The sequence below is a fragment of the Lemur catta genome, chromosome 21, assembly GCF_020740605.2.
Source record: "Lemur catta isolate mLemCat1 chromosome 21, mLemCat1.pri, whole genome shotgun sequence".
Lineage (NCBI taxonomy): Eukaryota > Metazoa > Chordata > Mammalia > Primates > Lemuridae > Lemur > Lemur catta.
Window position 1 is genome coordinate 11,225,323 of NC_059148.1, and position 17,323 is coordinate 11,242,645.

Here is a 17,323-nt window from a genome sequence, read left to right on the forward strand (position 1 = left end):
AGATTTCCTATAAACGGCCTCCACGAATCTGTGGGTTGATTTTTAAATGATGTTTTATCTGCTATGTATGGAAGGAAAGAGAGAGCCCTTTGTTTGTTTTCCTCAGTAGGTTTTAATTATATGATCTCCTTGTAGATGTACAGGAAACTCTGGAGCTTCCTGTGTGGCTGTGGGTGTGTAATTAGCTGTAGGCAGAGCTCCCGGAGCTGTAAATCCTGTCCCGAGGAGCCTGGAGCGCTGGGACAGCCTGCTGAGTGTTTCGGCCACCCAGACTGCAGCCTACTAAAATGCAGGGTTTGTTTCTATAATGAGAGCCGTTTGTGTCTCTACTCATGCCTAACAAATAATTATTTTAAAAAGTAACAGGTATCTATAAATTAATATGATTATAGCTAAGAATTTTACTTTTATAGCTCTAACTTAATACATGCTGATCTAGACCTGGCTACAAATTTTCTGCTCTAAAAAAGATAGATTTTATGTGAGATGACATGGTACTTAGTACCTTCAAAATGAAAAATTTTGATTAAGAATACCAGCACTGACCTATAGGACAAGTGGATATGTCTAGAAGGAGCTGTATATTAATAGTTTTAGTGTTGTTACAGTTTATTTGTATCTTGTGAAATATTCGTTGAGATCAAAATCTCACCTTGCTAAGGAAGTTCTTCTTGTGTATGGGCTCATTGGAAGCCACATGGAGTGGCAGAAGTGGAGTAGGGTTTGGATTCAGACAGTTGTCCCGAAAGGATGGTTGACCCAGGGAGAGTTACTTACACTCTCTGACCTCAATTCCTTCACCTGTGCTGCACACATGAGCTCTTGTGAGAGTTCAGTAAATGAGTACTGCATGGATGGGGCATGATGCCTGTCACCTGGGAGGCTCAAGGCCTTTAGTGCTTTGCCCTCTGATTTGGGAGCAGTGCATCTATTTTCATGTTTTAAAGAAATGCTATTTGACAAATACATGTGACATAATTTATGGATTATTGTAGTTTGAGATTATTCTTAGCACCTAGAGGCTCAAGTGATCCTCCAATCTCAGCCTCCCAAATAGCTGAGACTATAGGTGTGCACCACCGCACCCAGCTAATTTTTCTATTTTTTTGTAGAGATAGATAGGGTCTTGCTGTGTTGCTCAGGCTGGTCTTGAACTCCTGACCTCAAGCAATCCTCCTGCCTCAGCCTCCCAAAGTGCTAGGATTACAGGTGTGAGCCACTGTGGCTAGCCTGAGAGCTACTTTTTATTACCCTCAAACCTCAGCTTCGCTGGACTTGAGGAAGTGATGGGTGCTGAAATGACACCCTTGAGCACGATTGGGGAAGAGCTCGTGGTAACTTCTACCATGACCTCCTTTTTATTGTGTAGATGCTTGAAGTGCTGTGAATTGTGTGTGTCCTTTCCGCACTCTGCAATCTCTCAGACTCCCCTGGGGCTGGCTCTAGGGAGGAGTCTTGGCCAGTTGGGGGGCCCAAGATCTACTGGTGAATTATAGTCCATTTTTTATGATCCTTGCTCTTAATAGAGGTCATTGTAGAAATTGATGGAAGCATTTTTGATTGTCTCAGTGGTTGGTAGACATTATTGGCATTTACTAGGTAGTGGCCATGGAATTCTAGACTCAATGCAGTAGCAGTTCTGCAAAATGGAATTTTTCCTGTGACCTGCACAGCTTTAGAATATCTTGCTGAATAATTTATGTACATAGAAAAACTGTTTTGAGACTGAACCTAGAATCCAATTGCATTTTATATAAACAAAGCATTTTTTCAAAATGTAATTTTGGTGTAAATGGAATTTTCACAGAATGGAATTACTTTAGACATTGAGGGGAATGTCTCAGTTTTACTAAAGTGTATTAGGGTCCTTATAAGAAATAGAACCAATAATGTATGTAACAAATGTATCATATATATAACTAATATATATATGATTATATCCTATATATCCTATTGGTTCTGTTTCGCTGGAGAATATATATAGGAGACTTCTATATAGTATACAGAAGTCCTCCCTTATCTGCAGTTTCACTTTCTGTGGTTTTAGTTACTTGTGGTCAACCACAGTCTGAAAATATTGCATGGAAAATTCCAGAAATGAACTTTTAAATTGCAGGCTGTTGTGAATATTGTGGTGGAATCTCAACACTGTCCTGTTATGTCTGGCCTAGGACGTGAGTCCTTTGTCCAGCGTACCCAGGCCGTATATGCTGCCTGCCTGTTAGTCACTTAGTAGCTGTCTTGGTTATCAGATCAGCTGTCTGGTATCACAGTGCTTGTGTTCAAGTAACCCTTATTTTAATAATGGCCCCAAAGTGCAGGAGTGGTGATTCTGGCAAATTGTTACAATTGTTCTATTTTATTCTTACTTGTTAATCTGTTACTGTCCTAATTTATAAATTTAACTTAGGTATCTACAGATATTCCCTGACTTACTTGTGGTGTGATTTAAGATTTTTCGACCCATGGTACGAAACCATTGCAATTTTGACAGAACGTACAGTATTCAATAAATTACGTGAGATATTTAACACTTTATTATAAAATAGGCTTGGTGTTAGATGATTTTGTCCAACTGTAGGCTAATGTATGTGTTCTGAACATGTTTAAGGTAGGCTAAGCTATGATGTTCGGTAGGTTAGATGTATTAAATGCATTTTCAACTTAAGATGGGTTTATCAGGACGTAACCCCATTGTAAGTCGAAGAGCATCTGTATGTATGGGAAAAAACATAGTGTATATAGGGCTTGATGCCATCTTCGGTTTCAGGCATCTGCTGGGGGATGCTCCCCTGGATAAGAGGGGATACTGTGTTAAAAGAGATTTATTGTAAGGAATTGGCTCACGAAATTATGAAGGCTGAGAAGTCACAAGATCTGTGGTTGGCAAGCTAGAGACCCAGGAGAGCTGATGACATAGTTCCAGTCTGAGTCTGAAGGCCTGAGAACCAGGAGAGTCGATGGTATAAGTTGTCTGAAATCCAGCATCCGGCAGGCTTGAGACCCAAGGAAAACCAGTGTTTCCATTTGAGTCTGGCTGCAGGAAAAGACGACGCGCCAGCTCAGCAGTCAGGCAGGAGGACAGGAGGAGTTCCCTCTTACTTAGCGTTTTCTATTCGGGTGAGTTCATTGGCGTTAAGGTTAGTCTGCTCTACTCAGTCCACTGATTAAAATGTTAACATGATCTAGAAACACCCTCACAGACACACCCAGAATAATGTTTGACCAAATGTCTGGGCACCCCATGGCTCAGTCAAGTTGATACATAAAATTAACCATCACACTAAGAGTGGTTCACTGTTTTAGAAAATCACATTATTGATAGCATCCATGATAGACAGTATGGTCTCCAAGGTGCCAGAACCACATGCCCAAGTGAAGACTACTTGTAGCTGTAGATTCACAGTGATTCAACTGACAGGTATGAATTTCTGACTATTTTATTCCTAATATAGTCCTGTCTGAAAATTCACATATTGAAATTTATTTTATTATAAATTACATTTATCTTTATATTATAGTTGCCATGTTATGTAGATACTTTTTGAATATATATAAAATAAATAGGTTATTTCTGAATTTCATTTCAGGATAATAAAGGTGTGTTTTAAATAGTTTTTAGAGAAAGGGGGTTTTGGGTCTGGTGTGGGTGAGAACCATGATCTGAGAGATCTCAAGCTGCCAGGTGCCTTGACCAGGCTGCGTCTCAGCATCTTTAAAGCTTTGGCTGTGCTTCTTTTTTTTATGTTTTATTTGTTTATTTATTTAATTTTTATTTTTTGAGACAGAGTCTCACTCTGTTGCCCGGGCTAGAGTGCTGTGGCGTCAAGCTCACAGCAACCTCAAACTCCTGGGCTTAAGCAATCCTTCTGCCTCAGCCTCCTGAGTAGCTGGGACTACAGCCATGCGCCACCATGCCTGGCTAATTTTTTTCTGTATATATTTTTAGCTGTCCATGTAATTTCCTTCTATTTTTAGTAGAGACCGGGGTCTCGCTCTTGCTCAGGCTGGTCTCGAACTCCTGACCTTGTACGATCCTCCTGTCTTAGCCTCCCAGAGTGCTAGGATTACAGGCGTGAGCCACTGCACCCGGCCTTTATGTTTTATTTAAAAAAATTTTTTTTTTTAATTTTGAAATGGGATCTCACCCTGTTGCCTAGGCTAGGGTGCAGTGGTGTCATCATAGCTCACTACAATCTCAAACTCCTGGGCTCAAATGATCCTCCCACCTTGGCCTCCCAGGGTGCTGGGACTACAGGTGTGAGCCACTGCACCTGGCCTGGCTGTGATTCTTGTCTCCTAGGACCTCTGCAAAACCATACTCTTTCTCCTTATCAGATATTTTGCAGTGTTGGGATCTATTTTCCAGAGGTCCTTGTTTGTTGTTATTCACTAAGTTGTTTTCTTTTTTAAATTACAGCTTTATTGAGGTATAATTCATACCCCATACAGTTCACCTATTTAAAGTGTAAAACTTAGTGGTTTTTAGTATATTCACGGACGGGACTATGCAGCTATCACCACAATTCAATTTTAGAACTTTGCATCATCCCAGAAAGAAGCCCTGTACCCATTTAGCAGTCAGTCTGTATCCTCCCTACCCCTAACCTCTGGCAATCACTAATCTACTTTCTCTCTGGATTTGCCTAGTCTAGATAATTCATATAAATGGAATCATATAATACATGATCCTTTGTGTCTGGCTTCTTTTATTTAGTACAGATGCTCCATTGTTTATGGTGGGGTTACGTCCCGATAAATCCATCATAAATTGAAAATGTCATAAGTTGAAAATGAATTTAATACATCTAACTTACCAGACATCATAGTTTAGCCTTGCCTATCTTAAACATACTCGGAACGCTTACATTAGCCTACAGTTGGATAAAATCATATAAAGTGTTGAATATGTCATGTGATTTATTGACTACTATACTGACAGTGAAAAAAACAGAATGATCATATGGGTACTCGAAGTAGAGTTCCTACTGAATGCTTATTGTTTTCATACCATCATAAGGTCAAAAAAGCATAAGTTGGGAGTCGTCTGTATAATGCTTTCAGGGTTTGTCCGTGTTTTAAGATGTATCGGTACTTAATTCCTTTTTATGGCCAAATAATATCCCATTGGATGGATATACCACATTTGTTTATTCATCCTTCAGTTGATGGGCACTTGGAATTGAAACAGTTATTTACTGTGCAGAAATCATGTAAACAGAACTATAAGATAACATGTATCCAGTAACAAATATATGCCAGTAAGTAAAAAGTAATTTAAATGCTAACAGGGGAGTCTGTTGTCATTTAATTGGGAGACTTTGAGGGAGTTGTTTGGGTTGTTTCCATTTTGGGATATTATGAATAATGCTCCTATGATCATTTGTGCGTAAGTTTTTGTGTGGACAAACACTTTTATTTCTCTTGGGTGTGTATCCAGGAGTGGAATTGCTGGATCATGTGGTGAGTGTGTTTAACCATTTGAGGAACTGCCACACTGGTTTTTTCCAAAGCAGCTGTACCATTTCACATCCCCTCCAGCAGCATAGTTTAGTCCAGTTACTCCACGTCCTCCACACTTGTTACTATTAATATTTATCTTTTTGATTATAGCCATTCTGGTGGGTGTGAAGTAATAGTTAATTAGGTTTTATTTCTGGAACAGAGATAGCAGGAAAGAAACAGCCTTTCATTGTCCAGTAAGGTAGTCACCAACCACATGCAGTTTTAAGCTAAATAAAATTTAAAATTCAGTTCCTCAGACACACTAGCCACATTTTAAGTGCTTACTAGCCACAAGTGGCCAGGGGCTACCATATTAGCACTGATAGATATATAGAACATGCTAATCATTGCAGGAAGTTTTTTCAGGCCCAGGATTGATTCCTGAACGTAACAGTTTTCTTTCTTTCTGGGCTAGAAAATGTTGATTTGACAGGGCCTGGAAAAATTGGCTGAGAATGGTAGAGTCTGAGTGGTGTAGCAGAAAGTGGTGTAGGCATGGAATTTGGAGATGAGAAGAAACAAACTTTGGGGAGCCATTTACAAAGGCATAAGACATAGAGAAGAGGAGCTAAAAAGTGAGAAGTTGAAGAAAAGGGTGTTAGGCTTTGATTTGGTTTTTCTGTAGTACCTGGAGTTAGTGAATGGATCCAGTCTATCTAATGCCTTAATTTTAGGTGAGAAAAGCATACATTGCTGGGTAGCAGGGATCAGTATAACTAGAATATATCTGGGTCATTTTCAGTATCCTCTGTGGGGGTAGGAGATAGATGGTAGAGCTGAACCAGAGGGAGCACTTACCCTAGGCAGATCAGTCAGATGGATCAGGAAAGTGGAAAACAAGAGGGTTAAGAGTGGATGGGCAATTTGATGATTACCATACACGGTGCTTTCTGTAAGGAATAACCAGCAAGCTGGGGGAAAGCCAGAAAAGAGTCTCTGAGCTTTTGTTGTGTTTTGACTGAGGATAGTGACAGTGTTCTTTTTCTCCAAGGCCTTCTCATGTTGAGGGTGAAGCAGAGCCCCCTCACCCTGTCTCACTGTTCCCACCACCAAGCCAGTCGGTATAGTTCGTATGAGGTCAAGGCCAGATAAATGTGGAGTGTTTGAGTACAGTCTGGGTAAAATATTCAGTAAGGCTATTGGAATGAGCCTTTTCTTTTTCCAAAAGGTTATTCCATTTTTGTTTATATGTAGAAATATTCATAAAACAGACTGACCTCTTTTTGTGCCCAACATGGTTTCTCAGAGTCATCACATGTAAACCTCCTTACATTCAAGATAGGTTTTCATTTTTGATAAATGCATTACTCTACCCAAAATAATCGATGGTGTCTTTCCAAACATGATATTTTTATAAAGACTGCTCTTCTAGCTCAGTTAACAAACATATATTTGGGAGCTTATCTGACTTCAGCTTTGTGTGCTGCCAATGTGTTTTTCTAAGTCCTCTTAGCTGTGAAATCAAGTATGTACCACTTAGGTGGAAGAATTGTTGTCATATTCCTTATAGGTATATAGAATTACTTTATTTTCTGAACCAAAAATTGGGGCTAATATTTTGATGAAGAATTTCTGTGCTGCCTCTCGATAAAAGAAGTATGCTGGGAAATGGGTTTAGATCCTGAATGCTGGGATTTCTGGGATAGTCTGCTGGCTTATGTAGGGAATATCACAGCAAATATTTGAAATTAGGACTTTGCTGGATAATTTGGAAAGTAGGATCACCCTTAGATACCTGCAGAATATCTATTTCCCAAATGCTAGGATGATTAATGCTTCTTTAAATGCTGAAGATAATGTACGCTGTGTTATATTTAGTCAGTTCTGTTAGAGATCTAGGATATTTTTTTTACTAAAGGAACTAGAATGTACAAAATAATTATACATTGGTAATAATACACAAGGAGGAAGCCTGATTAGCAAGTCTAAGAATTTTTCAACTTTTATTTTGTGTAGCAACATCTAGGTTTCAAACAATTTTATCACATGGTAAAATTCTTCTAAAACAAATTTCTAAATATTTTGAGAAAAAAAGCTTTCTTCCAGTTTTGTTCTCAGTCTACTGCCGTTTCTCTCCACAGATTTGCTTGTAAATGCATCACGAAGAGGCAGCCCAGAATGAAGAAAGCAAGCAGGAGTGCTGGCTCAGTGCCTAGAGTGTCTGGGATAAGTAAAACACAAACGGTAGAAAAAATTAAACCTGAAAACAGTTCTTCAGCATCTACAGGAGGCAAACTTGTAAAACCTGGAACAGCAGCATCGTTGTCAAAGGTATTAACGTGGCAATGTTTGAATATGCAATGGATTGATTGTAGGAGGAGTGAATTTTAATGTTTAGTCTGTTGAATGAACATCATTCGGGGTGTGCCCTCTGCTGGTGCTGGGAACACATAGCCTTTGAGGAGAGCTTACAGTGGGGTGGACTTAATTGGTGCTTTTGGTCTGTCTCTATGAATGAAACCAAACAGTAGGCTTATTTATGACACAAATAATTGAGCACCTGCCTTGTGCAGGGTGCTGTGCTCGTGCAAGCTGGAGGTAGAGTCCGCCTCCAAGGAACTTGTGGAGTAAAGGGTGGAGGTGAGGCATAAACATGCCTAACTGTCAGATGCCCTGGGAGAGCAGTAAAGCAGTGTGAACAGTTTCAGGTAGGAAGATATTGTTTCTAGCCCAGGAAGATTTTATGAAAAGAGTTGCAGGATGACCAGCAGTAGCTCTCCTGTGACCCCTAGACAGGTGTTTTTATTCTTACCCTACACCCTTATATACTGTAAAGTGCGATTCTGCTTCTGGCAGCTGATCCAGTATTAATTCTAGTTAAAACTGAGTGATGTTAATTTAATAAGTGCATAATTACTTTTCTTTACACGCCTTTAGAAGCAGTTTAGTTCTTGTTAGTATAGGATAATAGTTAGTTAGACCGTGGGCTTTGGGGGCAGACAGACCTAGGCTCAGTACCTGCTTCATAGGGCTGTGGTTAGATTAAATGAGAGAATATATGAAAGTGGTTAGCATAGGGCCTGGTACTTATTAGTGCTTATTAGTAAGTGACAGTAGCATTTTTACTGGTTAGCTCTAGAAGCTTTTTTCAGGCCCAGGATTGATTCCTGAACGTAACAGTTTTCTTATGAGGTATTCTCAGCGTCTGTGTTGGTTTGGGCCATCCAAGGGACAAGATCACTCCAGGCCATTTTTTTGCTGGTCAAGTCTTTTTTTTTTTTTTAGACCTAATCTCACTCTGTTGACCGTGCTAGAGTACTGTGGCATCAGCCTAGCTCACAGCAACCTCAAACTCCTGGGCTCAAGCAATTCTCTTGCCTCTGCCTCCCGAGTAGCTGGGACTACAGGCATGCGCCTCCACACCTGGCTAATTTTTTCTGTTTTTAGTAGAGACGGGGTCTCACTCTTGCTCAGGCTGGTCTCAAACTCCTGAGCTCAAATTATCCTCCCACCTTGGCCTCCGAGAGTGCTAGGATTACAGGCGTGAACCACTGTGCCCAGCCCACTGGTCAAGTCTTAAACATCATTGCACAGAGATCTACACAGTCATCTTCTTCCAGCCTTTCTTGGGCCAGAATTCATTTGTTTGTTCTTTGCTTGTTTCTCTAGGGTTGTGGTGTTTTGGGTAGAAACTTTGACTCTATACAGAAAACCAGGAGGGGGTTTCAACAAGTCTGGTGGGGAGAAACCAAGCATGCCTAGAAACATAATCTATTCAAAATTCTTTTGTCCAGGTATGGCCTTGATAGATCATGGCTTAATTATTTTAAGAGATACCTCAGAGGAACAGCTGATAAGGGACTTCCTTATATGTGTTGAAAGATCTAGCAGGAAATGCTGGTTTTCCTATTCCGAGGTTGTCAAGACTAAACCGATACTTATTCCATGGCCCCCAGATTTTCTCCTTGTACAGCTCTGATGAGTTGCTAGGGTGTCGTCTTGTGGCCTGGAGGATGGTACCAGGAGTAGACCTTTGCCCTGCTTCCGTTAGTCTGAGTGAACACCCTGAATTACTTCCTTGGTGGCAGTGCTGCTGCTCTTTCGAGTAAGACAGACGGCATTTTCTGACCTAACTGGTTACTCAGTTGCTGGAGCTGTCTTTGGAGTATCATGTCTGTGTGACTGGGTGACCTGTTATTTATGTGACTGGAAGAACAGGTTGAAATGTTGGCATTGGATGTGCTCTGCTGCCTGCCTTCTGTTGCCAGTGGCAGGCAGTGTCTTTGAAGGTTTACGATGGAGAGTGCACTGAACAGGCAGGTCAGATCTTCTGAGGCTTGGATCTGGAGGGGCTGGTGGTTTGGTCTTGAACAGTGAGTACTTTTCCATTGTAAAGCAGAACTGTTTGCCTGCTCTTGCCAGCGCATGCCAGCTGTCCGTAGCTTTAGCTGCATTGGCAAGTTTGTTTAAGCATTGTGTGTTTTGGGGGGTGGGGAGGGTCAGGGAAGAGGTGGAGCTATTTGGGAACACTTTGCCTCTACTGAAGCAATTGCTTTCACTTAAGAGAGAAGAAAGAAGTCATTGAATAGAGATGAAAGTAAGAAGAGACAGAAGGAAAGGAGAAAATAGTGGAAACGAACAGAAAAATTAAAAACATTAAAGGACTTTGAGACTCTGCAAACTTAAGTGATATTTTATTTTTCTAAGTTTTCATATTTTATGGTGCTTCTCTGGCACACAAATGCCTTCCACAACTTGAATTCCTGTAACTATGGTGGAGCATTGATGATTAACCAGATGAATAAAGTGTTTGGCTTAATTATTTAGACATCTGGTACACATACTCATTCATGTGTAGCCACCCACACCTGTGTATCTGTGACTGTACAGTGTTCTCATGACATTTTCCTTACAGTTGCCGGGCATGGGGGTACGAGTTGCTTTACCTCTCTCGTTTCAAGTAGTGTTTGAGGCTGGATCTAGTTGAGGGTTAGGGAGAAGGGCCCTTTGAGCCAGAGCACTTCACTGCTGATTAAACTTTTGTAAATACCAAGCAAAGTACTACTTCCATTCACACTAAGTTTTGGGGACATTATTCCCACTCTTGCCAGGAGCTGTGACATCTGGCTTGGGGCCTTTGTATGGTTGTTTCTTTTGTCACAGCCAGTGGAAAGGATTATTTTCCATGTAGAGATGGTCTGCTCCATGTCTGCACTTTCAGCAGGCACACACTCTTCAGGTGTTCATGATTAGTGCTTGTAAAAGTCGTATACTTTTTCGTTATACTGAGAACCCTTTTTTCTAAAAATTGATAGATTGGAATTAATAAGCTTCAGTTAGAATGTAAATAATCAGTAACTCTCAATCATTATTTGTGATCATACCCTTGCAGTATAAAAGTTAGTTTACAGTATGAGCAATCCACCTCTGAAACTTGAAAGGTAAACTTTGAAAACTAATCTTAACATTTGAGATAAAGATTCAGACTATGAAATTGGACTTGACCTTGAAAGGGATGGGTACTTTGGTTGTAGTATGTCATTATTTGTATCTGGAATGTTTTCACCAAATGATTTGCACCAAATGATTTTGTATCTGTTATTAAAAAATAGGCTAAAAATTTGTTCCTTCATCAACTTATTGTTTTTTGACTCTTGCTGATGGGGGATGTTTATGTGTGGGAACTAACATGTGTTTACAGTATTTTGTAGCAAAAATTGAAAGAAATAGGGAAATAGCAGAGAGCCTGCAAGTAGCTTAGTGTAAAAGGCAAGTTGGAAAGTGTGGAGTTGTTTTTTGATTCTTTTTTACTTTTTTGTTGAAGTAAAGCATAGGTACAGAGAAATTCACAAATCATAGGTATTGAGCTTAGTGAATCACTGCAAAGTGAACATGGTCTGCAGCCACCACCCAGGTCAAGAAACAGAACATACCTGCCCCTCAGAAGCTTCCCTCGTGCCCCTGCTTAGTCACTGCCCTTCTCGTCTTCCCCCAAAGTAGCTACCATCCTAACTTCTAGTGCCAGAGATTAATTTTGCCAGATTTTGATCTTTATAGAACTGTAATCATATACTATGTTCTTTTTATGTGTGTCTCGTTTCCTTTTTTTTGAGATAGGATCTCGCCCTGTTGTTGCCTGAGCTAGAGTGCAGTAGAGTCATCATAGCTCACTGCAACCTCAAACTCCTGGGCTCAAGCGATCCTCCTGCCTCAGCCTCCCAAGTAGCTGGGACTACAGGTGTGTGCCACCATGCCTGGCTCATTTTTCTGTTTTTTTGTAGAGATGGGGTCTCACTATGTTGCTCAGGCTGGTCTCAAACTCCTGGCCTCAAGCAATCCTCCTGCTTCAGCTTCCCAAAGTGCTGGGATTACAGATGTGAGCTACTGCACTGGCTCCATCTTAAACATTTCTAAGTGTGCAGTTCAGTGCTATTTGTGCAACCATCGCCACCATCCATCTCTAGAATTTGTCGTCTTGCTGAACTGAAACTCTGTATCCATTACATAATAACTTCCCATTCCCCCCTCCCTGCAGCCCCTCTGCAACCACCATTCTAACTTTCTGTCTGTATGAATTTTACTACTCTAGGTGCCTCATGTAAATGGAATCTTGTGGTATTTATCTTTTTGTGACTGGCTTATTTCACTTGGCATCATGTCCTCAAGGTTCATCCATGTTGTAGTATTTGTCAGAATTTCCTTCCCCTTTAAGGTTCAGTAATATTTCATTTCATGTTATATGCCTTACTTTGTTTATTCATTCATCTGTCAGTGGGCTCCCACCTTTTGGCTATTCTAAATAACGCTGCTGTGAACATGGGTGTACAAGTATCTTTTTAAGGCCCTGCTTTGAATTCTTTTTGGTATATACTGAGAGGTGGAATTGCTAGATCATATGGTAATTCTGTTTTTTTTTTTTTTTTTTTTTTTTTGAGACAGAGTCTCACTCTGTTGCCTGGGGTAGAGTGAGTGCTGTGGCGTTAGCCTAGCTCACAGCAACGTCAAACTCCTGGGCTTAAGCAATCCTACTGCCTCAGCCTCCCAAGTAACTGGGACTACAGGCATGTGCCACCATGTCCGGCTAATTTTTTCTATGTATATTTTTAGCTGGCCAGATAATTTCTTTCTATTTTTAATAGAGACGGGGTCTCACTCTTGCTCAGGCTGGTCTCGAACTCCTGACCTCGAGCGATCCACCCGCCTTGGCCTCCCAGAGTGCTAGGATTACAGGCGTGAGCCACCTCGCCCAGCCATTCTGTTTTTAATTCTTTGAGGAAAGGCCATGCTGTTTCCCACAGCGGCTGCACAATTTTACATTCCCCTGGACGGTACAGAAGGGTTCCAGTTTCTCTACGTCCTCCACAGCACTTGTTATTTTATTCTTTAATAGTAGCTGTCCTAATGGGTGTGGGGGGCTGCGATGTCTTCTTGTGCTGGTTTGTAGTTCTTCACTTCTAGTTGTGAGCCCTCTGTCATTTATACACGCCACGCATATATTCTCTTGCTTTGCTGCCTTTTTCTATTCCTTTAATGGTATCTTTTGATGAACAGAAGTTATTTCAGTGTAGTCTAATTTTTAATCTTTACTTTATGAGTTTTTTGTGTGCATGTTCTTTGTTTAAGAGATCTTAACCTATTCCTGGGCCAGGAAGATAGGCCCCTATATTTTTTTCCAGAAGTGTTTTTGTTACGTTTCATATTTAGATCCTAAGTCTATCTGGAATTAATTTTTTAAAAGCTTTTTAGTTTGAAATAATTTTAGACTTACAGAAAAGAAGAAGGATACATACAAAGAATTTTTCAGTATACTTTTTACCAAGATTTTCTACATTTTAACCTTTTATCATGATTACTTTATCATTTCCCTATATATGCATTTACACACATACATGTTTTTCTTGAGCTGTTTGAGTGTAAATTGTAGGCAGTGCTCTTTTGCTGCAGAATACTTCAGTGTATATTTCCTGAAAAACAAGGACATTCTCTTTTATAACCACAGTACAATTACAAAATCAGGAAATTGACATTCATACAATGCTAGTATCTAAGGTATAAACTTTCATTAAATTTCACTGATTGTGCTAATGTCTGTTGTAGCAAAAGAGAAAAAAAAAATGTTTTTCTGGTCCAGGATCCAGTCCAGGGTCATGTATTACATTTAGTTGTTATGCTCTTCATTCTCCTTAAATTTGGACTAGTTCCTCAGTCTTTGTCTTTTCTGACTTTGACATGTCTAAAGAGTGCAAGGCAGTTATTTGATAGACTGCCCTCCAAATTTGGGTTTGTTGATGTTTCCTTGTGATTAGGTTCGGGTTATACATTTTTGGAATACCACAAAAGCGGTGTCCTTAGTACAGCATTTCTGAAAACACATGGCTTCCATCTGTTCTGTCACTGGGGTTGTTAACTTACTTTGGTTAAGGTGGTGCAAGCTAGGTTTCTTCACTGTCACATTACCATGTTCCTTTTTTTTTTTTTTTTTTTGAGAGAGACAGGGTCTCACTCTGTCACCCAGGCTAGAGTGCTGCAGTGGCGTTATCATAGCTCACAGCAACCTCAAACTCCTGGGCTCAAGCCATCCTCTTGCCTCAGCCTCCCAAGTAGCTGAGACTACAGGTACTATCAGGCTGCACGCCACCACTGGTTTTTCTATTTCTTTGTAGAGATGGGGTCTTACCGTTGCTCAGTCTGGCCTCCTTCATTCATATTATTGTGGACTCATGGATTCTTATTCAGTAGGCTATGAATTGTTAGGATCATTTTATCTACCTATCAATCGATTGATTGATTGCTTCTTCCCAGAAGAATGCCCTTTGTTTTTGTTTTTGTTTTTTTTTTGAGACAGGGTCTCCCTGTGTTGCCCAGGCTGGCGCCTTGAACTCCTGAGCTTAACGTTGCTTTTGAGTCATCCTGAGTAAAGCTGTGACGATAGGCGCTCGATCACACCTGGCTAGGACCATTTATTTTGATGCTCAGATTGTCCCTGATTTAGACAGTGGGAGCCCCTTCAAGCTGGCTCCTGTGTTTTTCTTTTGACATATTTCTATTATTCTTTGAGCACTTCCTTAATTTCTGGCACAATAAGTTTTGTCCTTTTCCAGCCCCAGTCCTAGAATCAGCCATTTCTTCAAGGAGGCCTTGTTCCTTTTAGTAGAAGATGGTACTTAAAAACCAAGATCTGGAAGTTAGGTGCGCTCTTTGCTTTTGGGAAACACATACCAACTTGCATACACAAATGTGTACATACCTGTATCAGCTTCTGTATCTGTCTGTGTATTAAAGTGTATGCGGTGGTGGCACGCTTGTAGTACCAGCTACTCAGGAGACTGAGGGAGGAGGATCCCTTGAGCCCAGGAGTTGGAGGCTGCAGTGAGCTAGGATTGTACCATTGCACTCTAGCCTGGGCAACAGACAGAGACCCCATCTCGTTTAAAAAAAGTATGAGTTTACACCAATACTTCCAGTTCCATTGACATACAAGGTACATAAAAACCTTTCTACATTCCATAATTGTAATCCCTTTCTCCTAAAAGTGAGAAACCTGGCTTCCATCATCTCTATATATTTACTTATTTTCTCAGCCCTAGAATACGCATCAAATAGTTTGAGAATTGTTCACCTATACCACTGTGAAATACAAATCTACCAACTAGAATTCAATATTTGTTCACACGTTTTTGTCTTTAGCTTGTGAGTTTGAGGATTTTTCGTCAAAACACTGTGTTCTAAAGATACTTGAGTTGTGTTATTCATTTGAAGTACAGTTAGGTCCATTTGGTCCTATCGTATTCTGTCCTGGGCTTCCCCTACGTTTTTTAATTTTATTTATTTGTTTTGAGTCTGTGAAACACTAAAGGTATATTCAGAGAAGTCTCCCTCCCTTCCCTCATTCCTTCTTACTCTGTTCCCACCCACGCCTGGAGGTGAACAGCCAGTTTGGTTTTTGTTTAGCCTTCCTGTGTGTATATTTGCATAAATGTGCAGATACACATGTATATTTTTATATTTCCACTTTCTTACATAAAAGGTGGCATAATATATTCTTTTGTACTTTGCTTATTTTCACTTAATGTATTCTGGAAATCTCTCCATAACAGTTTGTAGCAGTCTTATTCTTTTTTATAGCTGTTTAATACTTCATTGTGTTCACTAAAGTATACTATGTACACTTTCCTGTGTATAGGCATTTAGGGTGCACCAGTATTTTGCAATGAAAAACAATGGTGCAATGAATAATATTGCGCATGTGTGTTTTTGTATTATTGGAGGTGTGTCTTCAGGTTCAATTGCTAGAAATTTGATTGCTGGGCAAAAGGTAAATGCATATGTAGCTTTGTTAGATATTTCCTGATTCCTTTCATAAGGCTTATATCAAGGTGCATTTCCACTAGCAACTTAGGAGAATGCCTGTTTCTCCATAACCTTCTCAAAAGAATGTGTTGTTATTCTTTTTCATTGTTGCCAGTCTGAGAGGAACAGGTGCTGCTTAATTTGCATTTCTCTTATTGTCAGGTTGAACATCTTTTCTTGTGGTTGTGTGTATATGTGTGAATTGATTGTGTGTGATTGTTCATTCATTTTGCTCATTTTCCTTTTTTCCCTGTTATTTTTTTTTTTAGAGAAGGGATCTTGCTCTGTTGCCCAGGCTGGAGTGTATTGGCAGATTTATAGCTCACGGCCTCAGCCTCCTGAGTAGCTGGGACTATAGTTGTATGCCACCCTACCTGGCTAATTTTCAAAATTATTTTTAGAGACAGGTTCCGCCCTCAATTTTTAAGAATTCTTTATGTGTTAGGGATCTTTGCCCTTTATCTGTGAGATATTGCCAATATACTTTCCCAGTTTTTCATGTTTTTTTACTTTGCCTATGATGGTTTTTTTGACCATACAAAAGACTTTAAAAATTTCTTTAAACTAAAATTTATTTATTTTTTATTTGTTTATTTTGAGACAGAGTCTCACTTTGTTGCCCGGGCTAAAGTGAGTGCCGTGGCGTCAGCCTAGCTCACAGCAAACCTCAAACTCCTGGGCTTAAGCGATCCTACTGCCTCAGCCTCCCGAGTAGCTGGGACTACAGGCATGTGCCACCATACCCGGCTAATTTTTTCTATATATACTTTTAGTTGTCCAGCTAATTTCTTTCTATTTTTAGTAGAGACGGGGTCTCGCTCAGGCTGGTCTCGAACTCCTGACCCCGAGCAATCCACCCGCCTCGGCCTCCCAGAGTGCTAGGATTACAGGCATGAGCCACCACGCCCAGCCAAAATTTTTTTATTTTTATATAGTCAAATGATCAGTTCTTTGTTTTATGATTCAGGATTTTGAGTCTTAGTTAGAAAACCTTAGACTTTCTTTTTAAGATTTATTTTTAGGGTGGGCACAGTAGCTCAGGCCTGTAATCCTAGCACTCTGGGAGGATTGCTTGAAGTTAGGAGTTTGAGACCAGCCTGAGCAAGAATGAGACCCCATCTCTACTAAAAATAGAATAAACTAACCAGGCGTGGTGGTGCGTGCCTGTATTTCCAGCTACTCGGGAGGCTGAGGCAGGAGAATCGCTTGAGCCCAGGAGTTTGAGGTTGCTGTGAGCTAGGCTGACTCCATGGCACTCTAGCCCGGGTGACAGGGACACTCGGTCTCAAAAAAAAAAAAAAAAAGAAAAGAAAAAAAGATTCATTTTTTTCCCCATTTGTTAATATGTGGTTGACCTAGCACCATTTCCTAGAAAACCCATGCTTTTTGCACTGCTTCTTTGGCTATAAATCAACTGTCTATAAAATTCTTGGTTTATTCTTGTGCCAATACTGTGTTATCTTAATTATTATAAGTGCAGAGTTTGTGGTTTAGTGCCCTGACATAGGTTTAACTTTGTCATCACCCA

General features: G+C 40.2%; 1 protein-coding gene across 3 annotated transcripts in view; it reads left to right on the plus strand.

The window, feature by feature from the left end:
- Positions 1–17,323, plus strand: part of SPECC1L (sperm antigen with calponin homology and coiled-coil domains 1 like) — a 142,406-nt gene that overhangs the window by 27,453 nt on the left and 97,630 nt on the right. For all 3 annotated transcript variants that reach the window (XM_045534215.1, XM_045534216.1, XM_045534214.1), the window contains exon 2: positions 7,587–7,776. In XM_045534215.1, coding sequence (XP_045390171.1) covers positions 7,624–7,776 — 153 coding nt within the window. In that variant the 5' untranslated portion in view covers positions 7,587–7,623. The remainder of the gene's footprint in view (positions 1–7,586; positions 7,777–17,323) is intronic.